The sequence below is a fragment of the Haemaphysalis longicornis genome, unplaced genomic scaffold (assembly GCF_048455015.1).
Source record: "Haemaphysalis longicornis isolate Haplotype H1 unplaced genomic scaffold, Haemaphysalis longicornis Haplotype H1 scaffold_2, whole genome shotgun sequence".
Taxonomy (NCBI): domain Eukaryota; kingdom Metazoa; phylum Arthropoda; class Arachnida; order Ixodida; family Ixodidae; genus Haemaphysalis; species Haemaphysalis longicornis.
Window position 1 is genome coordinate 227,925,835 of NW_027526295.1, and position 13,518 is coordinate 227,939,352.

The following is a 13,518-nucleotide window of genomic DNA, read 5'->3' on the forward strand; positions in this document are numbered from 1 at the left end:
AACAGTCGAGCTCAAATAGTAATGGCATCAGATTACAGAACCATTGAACATGCATCCATAATTGGAAAGCTAAAACAGGAAAGTATGAACCGGCGTTCGGATACGCCGAAAGTGTTAGCGGGGTTTCGTAATTTGATTACAGGTTAATCTTCTGTAAGTTGGCTTTTTTTTTCCTTTTTTGCGCTCTAACATTCAATAATACTTTTCACGCCGTATATTTGAGCACGGGGTCTCTTTGCTGCAGGGCTGAAACTCTAGTTACTGACTCAAAAGGCCTGCTGCCCCTATGCCCAATGTTTTATGCTGTTGCGAGTAATGAAACAACTATTCGGTAATAAGGCCACTTACTTTATGCTCTCTCCCTGTTAAGTAATTCTAATGTTTCTTCAGTGACGAAAGCCACACAACTCCCCCCGAACGCTGATTGGGAGATATGGCTCACTTGTTCTTTTTCAAATCAAATCAATAGTACACTTCGATCAAATCGGGGTGTTATGTCATTATCGGTCACACTCCAAACGACAGTAGCTATTCAATGCTGAAATGAACTGGTCCTTAAATATTGACGCAAGCCGGTAAAAGTGATTGACGATAGCAGTGAACGGGGCTGGGGAAACAGGGGTGTGTAATTTGGGAAGAGTGATGGTGACACGTGGCGTCAATTCGCTGTAATCAGAAAAGCTGGTTTGAGCGTTATCTTTGCGCACGCCTTTCACGCATTTAACCGCCGCAGACGATTCCTTTGTTGCGTGAAAGTCAACTTTACAGCGTGCGTTGTGCACTAAAACTAGCAATGTGTACCTGCTGTGCGAAAAAGCCGACTTTTGTATTGCACTGTCAAACAACGACGGAAAGTGTATTACGCTGTCAAAAAAACAACCCGAAGTGATGCAGGCGAGAGGTCTTTACCATACAGCTAAAACGTCTCATGTACCCTCAAATGCCTCTAAGCGCTCCTCGCAGACCACAAACCTTGACTGGAGAACCGTTTTTACTCGAAGTACGTCAACGCTGTGCAGAAGACGAACCACACCAAAGAAGATGAACGGCATTGCAGCGCTGCTCTACTAAAGAACCACTGTAGCAGAAAAAAAAACGCTACATAGACGATAACAGGAAAATATAAATTATTCGCAGCTACTAATTCTGGCGAAGAAGACAATTTTCTATATCAACAGGTTTTTAAAATGGCGTTGTATTACCAAATCCTAAACAATCCCGCAATTTTATGACTTGGAATTCATATTGGTATCAAACATTCTGGTTCCTCTTTTTTTAGCTCGGTATTACGTGTAACGGTTTTTTTTAAAGAAGGGAGGGGGAAAGGAGGAAGCAAACGAAGAGAGAGAAAAAAAGAAAAAAATTACATTAGGCGAAGGTGTCACATAAACTGGCGAACACTTACCGCCGCTGTTTTAGCGGGGAGGGCATTCCTGGTCTGGCAACCATAAGAACCCCTCGAAAACATGGCGGAAAATTTGCGGGTACGCCAGCCGAAATGCTACCTTTTTTTTTTTTTAACCTCACAATGAGAAAGCTGAGGGGCAACGGCCAGCTCACCATGCTTGGCCGGCGTGGGGCTTGGCTGAGCGTCGGTCACCGGAGAAGCGGCAGGGGCGACTTCGGGCTCGTCGACCACGTCCAGGACGGAGGACAGGCTGGAGGCCCGGCTGATGTTGGGAGTCGTGCGCAGGGACTGGCGTCCGTCGCGCGAGATCACCAGCACGACCTCCTGCCTCGGGGACTTGAGGATGTCGATGGCGTCGCGGTGCGTCACGTTCTTCATTGTCTTGCCGTTGATCGAGAGGATCCGGTCCGCCTTTCGGATTCGTCCGTCCCGGTCGGCCAGGCCTCCGGCGATTACCTTGTGGACCTGCGATGCCAGAGCAAAAGGCACCAGTGAGAACGTGCTTTATTGCTTCTACCCGGCCACTCCCGAATAGGTAAACTTTCATGCCAAAAGCTTAGTCTGCTTCAAAGCTTTGTTCTCTAGCTTTTGAGTGTCAATGTCAAAGGTAAGTAAGCACAAAATATGTGCAGGAGGAGGCCACCAAGGTATAAATTTTATGTAAACGTAGACTTCAGCAATGGCAAAATGGCAAAAGACAGATAAGCGTTAAAATTAAACACGTAAACTTCCTCGAAATATTAAAACGTATAGGAAAGAAATTAGAATATATTCGCGTAATATATTCTTCAGTCGTTCATTAAACAGTTGACGCATGATTTTTTTGAGTCAGTTACGTTTCCTGCGCAATAAGCGCAAAAGAGAATCAGTAACTGCCACACGCAAGGCGGTGATTGGTCTTGGTTTACAGGCCACAGAATTAAAAACAAACTTGCATAGCCGCATTGTAACAACCACGCCAGTTGTACTGGAATCACAAGATGCCTTACTTTCTATCAAACGTACCCTGACAGCATTCTGCAGATACCCTTCGAATTGCTTTTTTTACCTTACTTATGGCCGGCACAGCGATCACGTCGTACCTGATGTTTCTCCCAGCAATCAAAATGTCTCACGTGATACAGCAAGCGACGAAACCAAGACCTTACAATAGCAAACACGCAGCCCCTAATTCTTACTCGTGCCGGAAATTTTAAAAATTCACGCATCTCCGCGAAGTGAGTCATGACGAGTGGGCGAAGCACTGGACATCGTTCTACCCGTAAATCACCCGTGGCATTGCCCACTCGCGCATGTAAAGGAGTGAAAACGCGTCTGTACAGTATATACAATTCCAATCCAATCCAATCCAATCCAATCCATTTCAATCCAATCCAATCCAATCCATTTCAATCCAATCCAATCCCATGCTCCTCGCGCATGCACAGCACTGTGTACACGGACGCCAAGCCACGGACCAAGCGAGGTCCTAAGGTTCTTCGCCGATAAAAATAAACTAACCGTAATTTCTTTCGTTTCGTAGTCGGAGCCCCCTGCCAGCGTTACTCCAAGTCCACTCGTTGGCGAGTCCTTGTGTAGGATGACTACGTGAATGTCATGTCCAGAGGCTCCAGCTTCGTCCAGCGACTGGTTTGCCTCATCGATGAGTTGCTGAAGCTCCTGGGGCGAGATGAGACTGCTCGTGGAAGCCAGGGACGTCATGGACGAGTACTGCTCTCTCGAGGCGGTGCTGTTTCCGGAGTCGTTCGAGTCGATCGAGGAGAAGCGCCGGTGCTCGGGGAGGGGAAGCTGCTGCTCCGACCTGATGGCTCTGAGAGACGCCAGAGTGCGCGGAGGAACTTTGGCCACCTCCGTTTCGAACGCTTTCTTGATGTCGTTAACACTGAGCGAAGACGAACAGTTCTTGCTGCTCCTGTACGCCGTGCTGGCAGGCCTCTCCACTTTAGTGCGAAGGTACGACGATGGATGCGACTCGGGCCATTCGGGGCTCAAGCGAGGCTTGTCTCTTTCCTCGAACATTGAAGCGGGCCTTGAAGCCGCGTACTTTTGAGAGCGCATCTGCACGGACGGGTACTCGGAAGATGTCGACGGAGAAGAAGGCGCTTTTGCATTGGCTACAACGTACTGACTTTGCCTGTAGTCGTGAGGCTTAGGAGCGACTGGTGGGTGCGCTTTGCCGTTCGTAAGTGCTACGTCCTTCCTCGCAGGTTGTGGAACTACGGTCTGTGCGTCCTGGGACCTTTGCTCCCACTTCTGCGCTAGCGCCTTGAAGCTCTTAGCACTGTCTGCACTGTCGATAGTTTTCTTGAGCACCGTCTTCTGTTGACCGAGCTGACTGGCCCTCACGCTCTTCTGCCATGCCTCACTTGGGGTTTCCTTGAGGTCTAGAGACCGCGTCCTCTGGTCGGTATTAATGTTCGAAGCACTGTTTACCCTCTTCGAGTAGCTGGGCTGATCATCGTGGTCGTAGGAGTGGCGTCTGAATTGCGAGTTCCAGCTGCGGTCATCCATGGAACGGAATTTCGTCTTTGTGTCTTTCAATGGAGTAACCTCCCAATTCCTTGACGGTTTCCTGCTTTCGTCGCACTTGGTCTCTGCTGCGGTTAGCCGCTGCACTTGAGGTGGACTGCCGGATACGCTCGCGGTAGTTGGCGCTGCTGTGTCTTTATTCCCGCCATCGGTAGAGTCGAAAGAGTTCAGTCGCTTCATCTCAGAGGAGCTCCTCCGCTCGGAGCTGTACTTAACACTGGGGGCATCATGGCTGTTTATCACTGTATTTTGATCAGTCCGAGAATCAGTGGAAGAAGCACTTTTGACGCTGTTTTGCCTCGACACCTTCGGCTCGGCGTTCTTTTCATCGTATGAGGCACTGGAGAGATAGCGCTCGAGAAGCGGTGACTGTGCGTAGGATTTGCCGTTGTTCACTTGCGCCTCGGGGGCGGCGACTGCCGCCTGCTTTTGCTCCCCGTCACTCAAAGCGTACGAGTCGGCCCGGCTCTTCTTGGCTGCATCCAGCGAGCATCCACTGCTGGAGGGATTGGAGAAGGTGGAGGAGCTGCTGTTCGATCGCGACCTTGACCCGGATGAGGTGTAGCTAAGCGGTGGCGGAGACATGACGGGCGTTTCAGGCAAGACGGGCGTCACCGGCTTGCTGTGCGTTAGAGAGAACTGGAAGCCGTTCTGCGATCCCCCCCGTACAGGAGACACATCGCACGACTTAGATACTTGGAGGGAGCGTCGTTTGAACGCCGGCGAGTACTTGGGCACCTCCGAGACCTCTTTCGTTTTCCAGGGAGGATCGGCGAGCAGCGCGGTGTGCTTGGGTGGTGGCGAGTGCTTGCTGTCCCTTTTGGGCCTCTCGTCCAGATGGACCACCTTGTTCGAAGTCGGTACCGAGTTACTTACAATGACGGGCAGGGTCTTCGCAACCGTCGCTGTGGCCTTCGGCTTGTCTGGAATCACCAACCCCTTCAGCTTGGTGCAGAACTTGGTCGTTTCGAGCATGGACGCCAGCATGCCGGAGTACCTCTTCTGCGTGGCCTCGGCAGAAGCCCTCCTGTCCAGGATCAGCGGGGAGCTGTACTGGGCCGTCGGCGTTGGCAGGGGCATCGATGCGAACGTCGCCGGGAGGCCCTTGTCCTCCTTGGGCGCGGAAACGGGCGGCGTGGCCGCGATCATGGGCGACGACGACGAGTCCTTGTTGACGCCGTTGGTCCAGGTGGTTTCGGCGACGGCGGTGGCTGCTCGGCCGTCGCCCTGGCGACTGCACTCCTTCGCGGACTTGGTCGCCGTGGCCTTCGTCTTTTCTTCCCCTTCTGAGGCGGAAAGCGAGGACAGCGGGTCGTCCGAGAAGATGCCGGAGTCCTCGTACACGTGCATGGGCCTCTTGAGCGGCAGGCCGTCCTCCTCGCGGTGGTTGACGGCGGCGGGTGGGGCCTTGGGCAGCGACGGCTCGCTGTACGCGGTCGGGAACTCGTGGCCGTCGGGCGGCAGCCGCCGAAGCAGCAGGGACGGGAAGCCTCCGCCGCCTTCGTCAGAGCTCATGGGGTCTTCCGAGTCCGGGGTCCGGGACTTCTCCTCCCTCTCCTGGAACGGGCTCAGGGCTTCTGGGAGGAGGAGGAGGCAGAGAGAAAAATAAAGCAATCTTATTACGAAAGCATAATAAAACAACTCAGCTCATGCATGCGTCGGTTACGACCGTGCTTGACGAATGCACTTAGAGTTATTAATGGCATCTCGTACACCATCGGAGGGCCTCATAGAGGGCGCACTTATTTCTCTGATCTTCGTCGAGGAAGATTTATATATATCGCGACTGGATTGAAGTTAATGATGCAGAAGTTAACAAGTAAAATGACGTTGTCTTTTATGTGTCCTTCAGCTGCCTAGGCCGACGGCTGAAATGCTCCCAGGAATATACAAGCAGCATATGTATCGGCGTCAGTTGGGATCAATGGCTTATGAACTTTGCGAGAATGTCTACAGAAATAACTATAGGGCTACTCCAGAAGGGAAGCATCCTCGTGAACTAAATTTCAAGCGCATCAGTTGCTACATGAACTAAAAAACTCTGCAGGGAAGAAATTCGGAGAACCGAATTGAAATACAAGAATGAAGTTTAAGCTGTGCTCATGAGTTTCTACGTTTACGGCTAGCCATAGCAACGTCAGGGTCTAAAACGATGAGAATGGTTTTCTTACGAATTACGAAACAGTGCTCAAAAAACCTTTGTTCGCAGACTTCTGCTTAAAGGACGAATCACGGTTTCCAGACCATCGTCTGAAGGTCAAAGACATTCTATAAATTTTTAACCGCGCAAAACCTAATTTTATTATCAAAACTACTTGCGCGCAGGATTTATTTCTTGTCAGATAGGCTAATAAAAATAAAAGAGGTGCGCATATCAACGGAGATTATTGGTTTTCATTTCTTGGCAGTACGGCAGGGAAGACATTTAATGGCGCTACTAACATACCCGCATAACTCAATTAGCATTGGAACAACAAAACTATACGGGTCAGACTTTACCCACATATTAGTGGAGGCCAACTGTTCGTATCCTTGTTTCTATTGTGATACTAAAAGTCAGCGGCAGTACCATGAACAGAGGTAGGCAAATATAGTAAACTATCGTTATGACGTTTTCGGAACGGGACACTGACGTCATTATAAGCGCTACTTTGTTCAAAGCCGATGGGCCTTTTTTCAGTAGCGACCTGGGCATGCGCGGGCTGCCGGTCCGCTTGGCAGTCGCCTAGGGCAAAATAAACAAAAAGGCACCCCTCAGCTTAGTGCTTGGGGAGCGGGTATGCTTCCTAGCGCTTCACGTTTTTATTTCCTCTTGTTCGAGAGTTTACAGTGAGTTTATACATGCACACAAAAAAAGGCTTTCGAAGGAAATGGGCAAAGATGTTTGAGGCTGACCACACCGCGAGAACACGGCTACCAGTGAGGGAGTAACGAAAATGAACAAAAGTAAAGAAAAGGAAGCGATTCAACCACCGAACGTGCACTTGATACCGCGACATTCATGTGAAAGGTACGGGTGACGGGTTCGTGAGGGAGGGACTTCCCGAAGAGCATATTTTGTGCACGAGTTTCCCGAAAGCAAAACTTTTTTGAAGGCGTGCCTTACTGCCATTATTACTTTACCGTGGCGGCCACTAGGAGGACCGGTACTGGAAAAAGGTCCACAAAGGGAGAATTCGAATAAGGCGGCTTTGTTGTAACGAGCGTTTGCTGTACTTAAAGAAGACCCAAAAGCTGGGTTACACGTTCAGACGTTAAAACCCAATGCTACAACAAGGGAAGTCCGGAAAGAAGGGGGTGGGGGATGAGGCGAGAGGAGCGACTGTCTCTGGTTGCGACAGCAGGGAGACACTGCGGACCAGTGTTCGCCAAGCGGGAGGGCCCGGGCGTCTCCCCTCATAGGTCACGGCTCCGCGCCAACATGCCGACGGGCCATCAACGCGATCGCGGAAAGATCGTGTTGCCTGCGGACACGAACGCTGCCGCTCCCACGCGTGCCAATGACCTTAGCAGCGAGCGGCGATTCTCGACGCGCTGTCTTGCAAGAGGGCAGGCAACGCAGCGGGCCCGGAAACGCAGCCCCCGGCGGATGTGGGACGTCAAGATGACGGCCCTTGTGTGTTCCTTGAAACTGTCAAGGCGCGGCCAATGCGCTTAGTGTCGAAAGACTGTTACCCTAGCAGTGTCCCAGTAAATCCTACATATTTTTGTCATTCTTAACGGTTCCAACTAGGCCGGCTCGCAGTGATGCTTAACGTAAGACCCGTTAATCGGTTTTTATGGCTTCATTCGACAGAATCTCTTGGTACAATCACGGTCTAAAGAAAAGGCCTCAAACACTTTCGCGCACCCTTTGAATGAAGATAGCGAACCGTTATGGTGTCCAAGCCCAAAGGTTTCCGTTGTCAGAGCACGCCTCATAGACAGGTAGACTTGCAGGCTGGCCACTTCTAATATTTTAGCCAAATTTCTTGCTGACCTGGTCGTTTCATATTTACAGTAAATAACGGTTAGCGCATTACAGAATTCAGGACGAAGCGAGAGGCACCTGCCGGCCTGCCCCGCCCTTCCTTCAGTTTTTCTGTTGGCGCGCTAAATTCAACACGTACACGTGATATCGTCATCATCTTGATGGTAACAGGACAGCCTAATTTGATAGAAACAAACAAATCAACCATGCATATTAAACATGACATGACTACAGCCCTGTAAATTTCGATGCACAGAATACACGCGCGGGCCATGCGTAGCCGGGTCTAGTAGCCATTGCACACAGAAAAAAAAATGATAAGATAATTTCGGCGCTCGTAAAATATCCGCAGGTGGTCAAAATTAATCCGGTGACCTTCACTACGGAGCGCCTCATAGCGCAGGTATAGCGTCGGCGCGTTAAACCCCATAATCAATCAGTCACAACTGATGAGACGTTTATAATACCACGCACGCACACGCACACACAGACACACACGCACAGGTATGTATTTATTTGTTAAGTCTATATTGCAGTTTATCGAACGAATGCCCAGGCACTGTCGATAAATGTAGGCTAACTAGGGTTCCTTAGCTTTAACCAAACGTTTTCTACACCGACACTTCCGTACCACGGCCCCTGCGCTTCCCTTACTAGTAGCTTACTACATGTACAACTTCCCCTATGATTTCCTTCGCGCGCTAGGCTGCTGGCTTACCTTTCCGCGGGCATAAAGTTTTCTGGCTGGAAGAGCATCCCCCTCCGCTCACGTCTAAAAACTTCGTTTGTGTATTTCATTTTGCCACTGTCCTTCGTTGACCCCCGCTAAAACAATGACACGGGCGTTCCTCCTCCAGCGCCAGCTGTCGTCCAGTCCAGAAGGTGCGAGTGCCGCATCCTCGTCGGTCGTGAGACCAGCCCTCGCTTCGAACTCTCTTGACTCCACAAAAGAATACAAAAACCACCGAACGAAAACAGCGGGGTGCGACTGAAAGAAAAAAAAGAAGATCGGCGCGGCCTTTCAAGGACTCCTCGTACGCGTCACTGCCTCCACCGTGTGGCGTGTCTCCCCGTGTTATTTTCTCCGCTCGAAAGTCACGAATCGAAATTCCCGCGGGCCGTGACCGAAAAATAGGAGCTTCCTTTTCCGTACCAATGTGAACGGCCTCGGCGGCGCGGAGTATCGGCGCCGAGTGGCGTCCTCTCCACGCACGCCAGCTTCCCGCCCTTCACCTCTCTCTCTCTCTCTCTCTCTCTCTCTCTCTCTCTCTCTCTCTCTCTCTCTCTCTCTCTCTCTCTCTCTCTCTCTCTCTCTCTCTCTCCGGCGGAGTAGCCACGCGAGAACCGAGCAACACCGCAAAGTCCGTCTGCCACCACCAAGATGAAGAAGTCCTCATCCCAAGCTCATAAATAATCGTAAAATAGAACAACCGTGGCGTGAGGATCGGCTTAAACTCAGAAGAGCTACGTAAGAAAGAAAAATAAAACAAGAATAGAAACAACCCCATGCCTAACGAGGAGGAAAGCGTGTAAAGAACAGGTAACTGCCCAGGGCTTTTTTGTCTCGGAAGCGACGACGGTACGCGCAGCACGCAACTTTGAACGCTTGCGCCGTTGCCCACCCTGGCGTTATTTCCGGGCGGCTGGAATAAACGCCTCCGCAAGCGGCCGCTAGCGTGTTATGCACACTGCGGAACATTTCACGCCTCGGGTATCGCTGCCCAGCCAAGGAGGAGACCGGGCCCGTCACCGGAGAGCAGCGAGAACGTGTTCGTCCTGAGCGTCTCCCCGTAGGAGCGCGAACGCGGAAATGCAGCCGGAAGGAACTCTACAACCGTGGCCACGTTGGTGTGTGCAGCCGGAATGGAAATAGCGACGTCAACATGCTGTGCGGCAGCGGTTGTTTTGAACAAGGAACCAGCGAGAAAGGAAATACGCAAGGTGCATGGGGACGACGAGTCCTGTCTACGACGGCGTCCGTCTAGTGATGACTAAATTATTGCTCGACAGCTGGCGTCGCATAACGGACACGCATGTGACACTGCGAGCACCATAAACGGGCGAACTGGCGGACGGACGGACGGAGTGACATACAGATAAAAAATACAATACTTTTTTGCAACATTTTTTTTTGCAGAAATTCAACCCTTCAACACTTTTTCCAGCTTTATTTCTAAATCATAAGTGCTTTTAGAACGCAATCAACCAACACATCCAGAACTTAGAATAGGGAGTCGTGAAGCACCGCGGCCAATAATTACTGCTCTACGCCAATCAGATAAATTAGAAACCTGTTCAAAAGAATTTTCTCTCTTTCCCGGTATTGGCGTTCTTCGACCGCTGGAATAACGTCATTAAAGCGGTGTAGTGGCTATTGGCCGGCTTCCTTTCGGTTGGAGCAATAAACGCATTACATAGCCGCTTTAGGAAACTGTCACAAAAGCAAAGCAGAAACGGAAGGCGCATCTTCCGCGGCGAGCACAGCAGGCAGTGCCGCTAAGGACTGTCGATAACTGTAGCTTTCGCATTGCTTCCAGACGCGAAAGAAAAAGAGTGAAAGTGTTTATCGTCAGTGTTGCAGAGTGCCTTTAAAGGCACACTTAAGGCTGCTTACGTGTGGTGATGCGAAAGTATCATATGTTATTCGAAGCTGGGGAATCCTAAAGTGGCTATTTGGGCGCGTTTGATTGAACATGATCCGGGGAAGACAACGCTGCAGCTGGCACACGGACAAGTAGAAGAGGACTGGACCCACACGTGCGCTGGGTTGGTACAATTGGATCCATCGTAAAACACGCAAAAGAGCCCACAGATCTAGAAATGAAAGGAAGCGCTTGTGTGGGTCCAGTCGTTTCCATTTTGTCCGTGCGCAGCCGGCACACGGACAAGGAAGACAGGAAGACTAAAGGACAGGAAGACTGCGCTGTCTTCCTTTAGTCATGCGCGCTCCTCGGTCTAACGGCAGGTATGTCGGGATTATGCCATCTTCCGCTAAGACAATGTCTTCATAATGAGAGGGGCATATGTATGTAGTGTGATCTTCGCGTCGTGACGGTCAACGTGGTGCCTGGTGGTGGTGTTTTTCGCAGCAGCGAGCACCTACCTCTGTGCTTGCACTGTGGCATCTTTTGTGTTCCCTTGCGCCTCTCCTAAGGCGTACTTATGTGGACGCCCACGTTTCACAGCCGCCGCTGAGGTAGACGCTTCAGAGTCCACCGCAGTAGAGACAATACAGACGTACAGAAATGTCTCCATTGGTGCTATTGTACTTTGATTATCATCGTCATGATCCTTTTCCGATTACGACGCTTTCTTCTGTGTGTATTGCTGAGAGGCGTGGCTCATCCCCTTCGTAAGCACCGCATATCCGCTATTGGGTACGGTGTGTTTCTACTTTTGTTATCAGCATGGCCAAATTATTTATGAAGGCCTCCCATTGTAGGATTGTGGCCTCCTATTATCGTCCTTATGACATTTTCAACACGAAAGTGTTTTATTCCGGGATCCACCAACATTTCGCTGACGTCATATCCGTCACGGAAATGACGCCAGCACAACGACGCAAGCGGCCTGTAAAGGGTGCACTCCTGCTCGCAGGGTCTTCTTGCGGGAAAGCAACCTTTAGTACTAAAGAGTACGTTATATTTAGGGTTGTTCGTTCTCGGGTTTCATATTTTAACGCAAAAGTGTTTTATGCCAGGATATAGCAAGATTTCACTGACGTCATATCCGTCACGAAAATGACGCCAGTACACCTTTTCCGAAGCGACCCGCCAGCAGGACGCCGCTCGCCAAGCACACCCACAAGACACCCGCCTACCTGCAAATCATGCTCAGGTGCAGATTTCGCTGCACATTTCCCTTTAGTATTTTACTGATTCCTATGAAAGAGGAATCAACCACAGTTTTTTTTCCTTCGCGTCATTTTCGTTTTCTCCCTGGTTTTCTTTCCTTTAGGGTACTGGCGCGTATACACAAGAAAGAGTATTGTTTCCTTCGTGTCTTTCGTTCTCTTCTTCTTCGCTACTGCAAGCCATACATACTCCCTATTAGTGTAAACGTGCCGTGCTACCTCTGTAGTTAGCGTGATCAAGTTACTCGTGTAAGCCTCAGTGCATGTCTCTGAGACACGCTTTTAAGTCGAAGGCCACAACGCACTCCCTGGGTCCACTTTTTCTGGGCTAAAGTAAAGGCTCTGATGCGTGTTTGACTCGCATTTGTAGGACCAGGGTTTCAATCCCGAATCCGCGCAATTTTTTGCTTTGCTTTTATTGCGCATCCGATGGCAGCCAATTTTATGCACCATCTTTAGGCCACACCGACGCAGGACGCCGCATTTTCCCTTCATGGGGCATTGAATGCTTTCACATTAATAACGCTCGTTCTTTACGCGTAAGTCTTTCCCGAACTGCCATAGCTGCTTCAAAGTTGAAAATGCCCTCGCGAGCCCCTACATCCAATGTTAACTGAACTGAAAAAAAATATGTTTAGTAGGGGTGTTTTTCCGCATTGCTCGGTTGGCGATGCAGTCCGCGGCGATGCAGTTCACGTTTCGACGCTCCGCATTCTCAGATTCCGCCAGACACCGGTGCCAAGTGAAGGGAACGGGGATTGCTGCGCGCTGAATACAAAACACTGGTGGCGCCACCGGCACTAAGCGGAGAAGAGAAGAAAAGACTAAATGGGGCAGCACCCAAGGAACAGCAGGAGCTCCATGAAACGCCGGCGCGCATTTCCGGAGGCGGTCGGTCCATACGTAACACATACGGCGAGCCCGAGAGGGAAACCTTATCTGCAAAAGGGCCAACAACAACGCTTAGTGAATACGTTCAGGGGCTGCGTTATTAGGGTGCGGCTATCCCCACGCTGCGTTTCTCCGAGTGGCTCAAACAGAAGAGCATCTACAACAGAGGTGCGAACTGGTGTCGGCAAGGGCTGTACTAGGGGAGGGGCAAAAGACCTCGGTCCTTGTTATGAGCGGGCACGGTGTTTAAGAGACACCAGCACGGTGCCCCAGTTAAAAGGCCTCGGGCAATGCAGGCGAAAACGAAGATAGGCGGACGGGAATGCCAGGCATGGATGGCCCCAGGCCAAACGCCTTGAAAATCCCCCCGCCACCACCGCCGCTGCAGTCGGAACGTCGTGGTGTGGATTACGAGGGCAGGAGACGGCGCCCTTCTTTTTCACGCAAGGAACGTTCCTTTGGAATCCCGGCCACGTTCGCGGCCAGCATTCAGAGTGCCCCGTGGCACTGCTTGAGCAAGCGGCTCCGAGTCATTATTACGCCTAATTGTGCCTCGCTCGACAAACGGCAGTAGCGCACTCTTTCGCATTCCTCGGGCGTGTTGCTCGCGACTGTACTACAAGTCCTTTGTCTCTTTCTCCTTAGATTTTTTTGTTGTCCAGCGTGGGACATTAAGCGTTATCGATTGGGTAATTTGCGTTTAGGTGACGAAAGCCGGGCGTGAATTAAGACACCCCCGCGGTCGGCTTGGTATTGGTGTTATTGGATTAACAACGTGGTATCGAAGACGTAATCTCCTGTCTACGAGAAACTGCGAAACAGCGGGCAACGGCATTCCAATCAACTTTCTGGAATGCGCGACAGCGG

The 13,518-nt window shown here is 50.7% G+C and overlaps 1 protein-coding gene across 3 annotated transcripts in view; it reads right to left on the reverse strand.

Annotated features, from left to right (window-relative positions):
* LOC144170047 (uncharacterized) overlaps positions 1–13,518 on the reverse strand; it is a 299,096-nt gene that overhangs the window by 6,510 nt on the left and 279,068 nt on the right. For 2 of the 3 annotated variants that reach the window (XM_077699562.1, XM_077699563.1), the window contains exons 6-7: positions 2,909–5,514; positions 1,561–1,873 (exon numbers count right to left, since the gene is read on the reverse strand). In XM_077699562.1, the coding sequence (XP_077555688.1) occupies positions 1,561–1,873; positions 2,909–5,514 (2,919 nt within the window). The remainder of the gene's footprint in view (positions 1–1,560; positions 1,874–2,908; positions 5,515–13,518) is intronic. The other variant, XM_077699564.1, reaches the window with a different exon arrangement.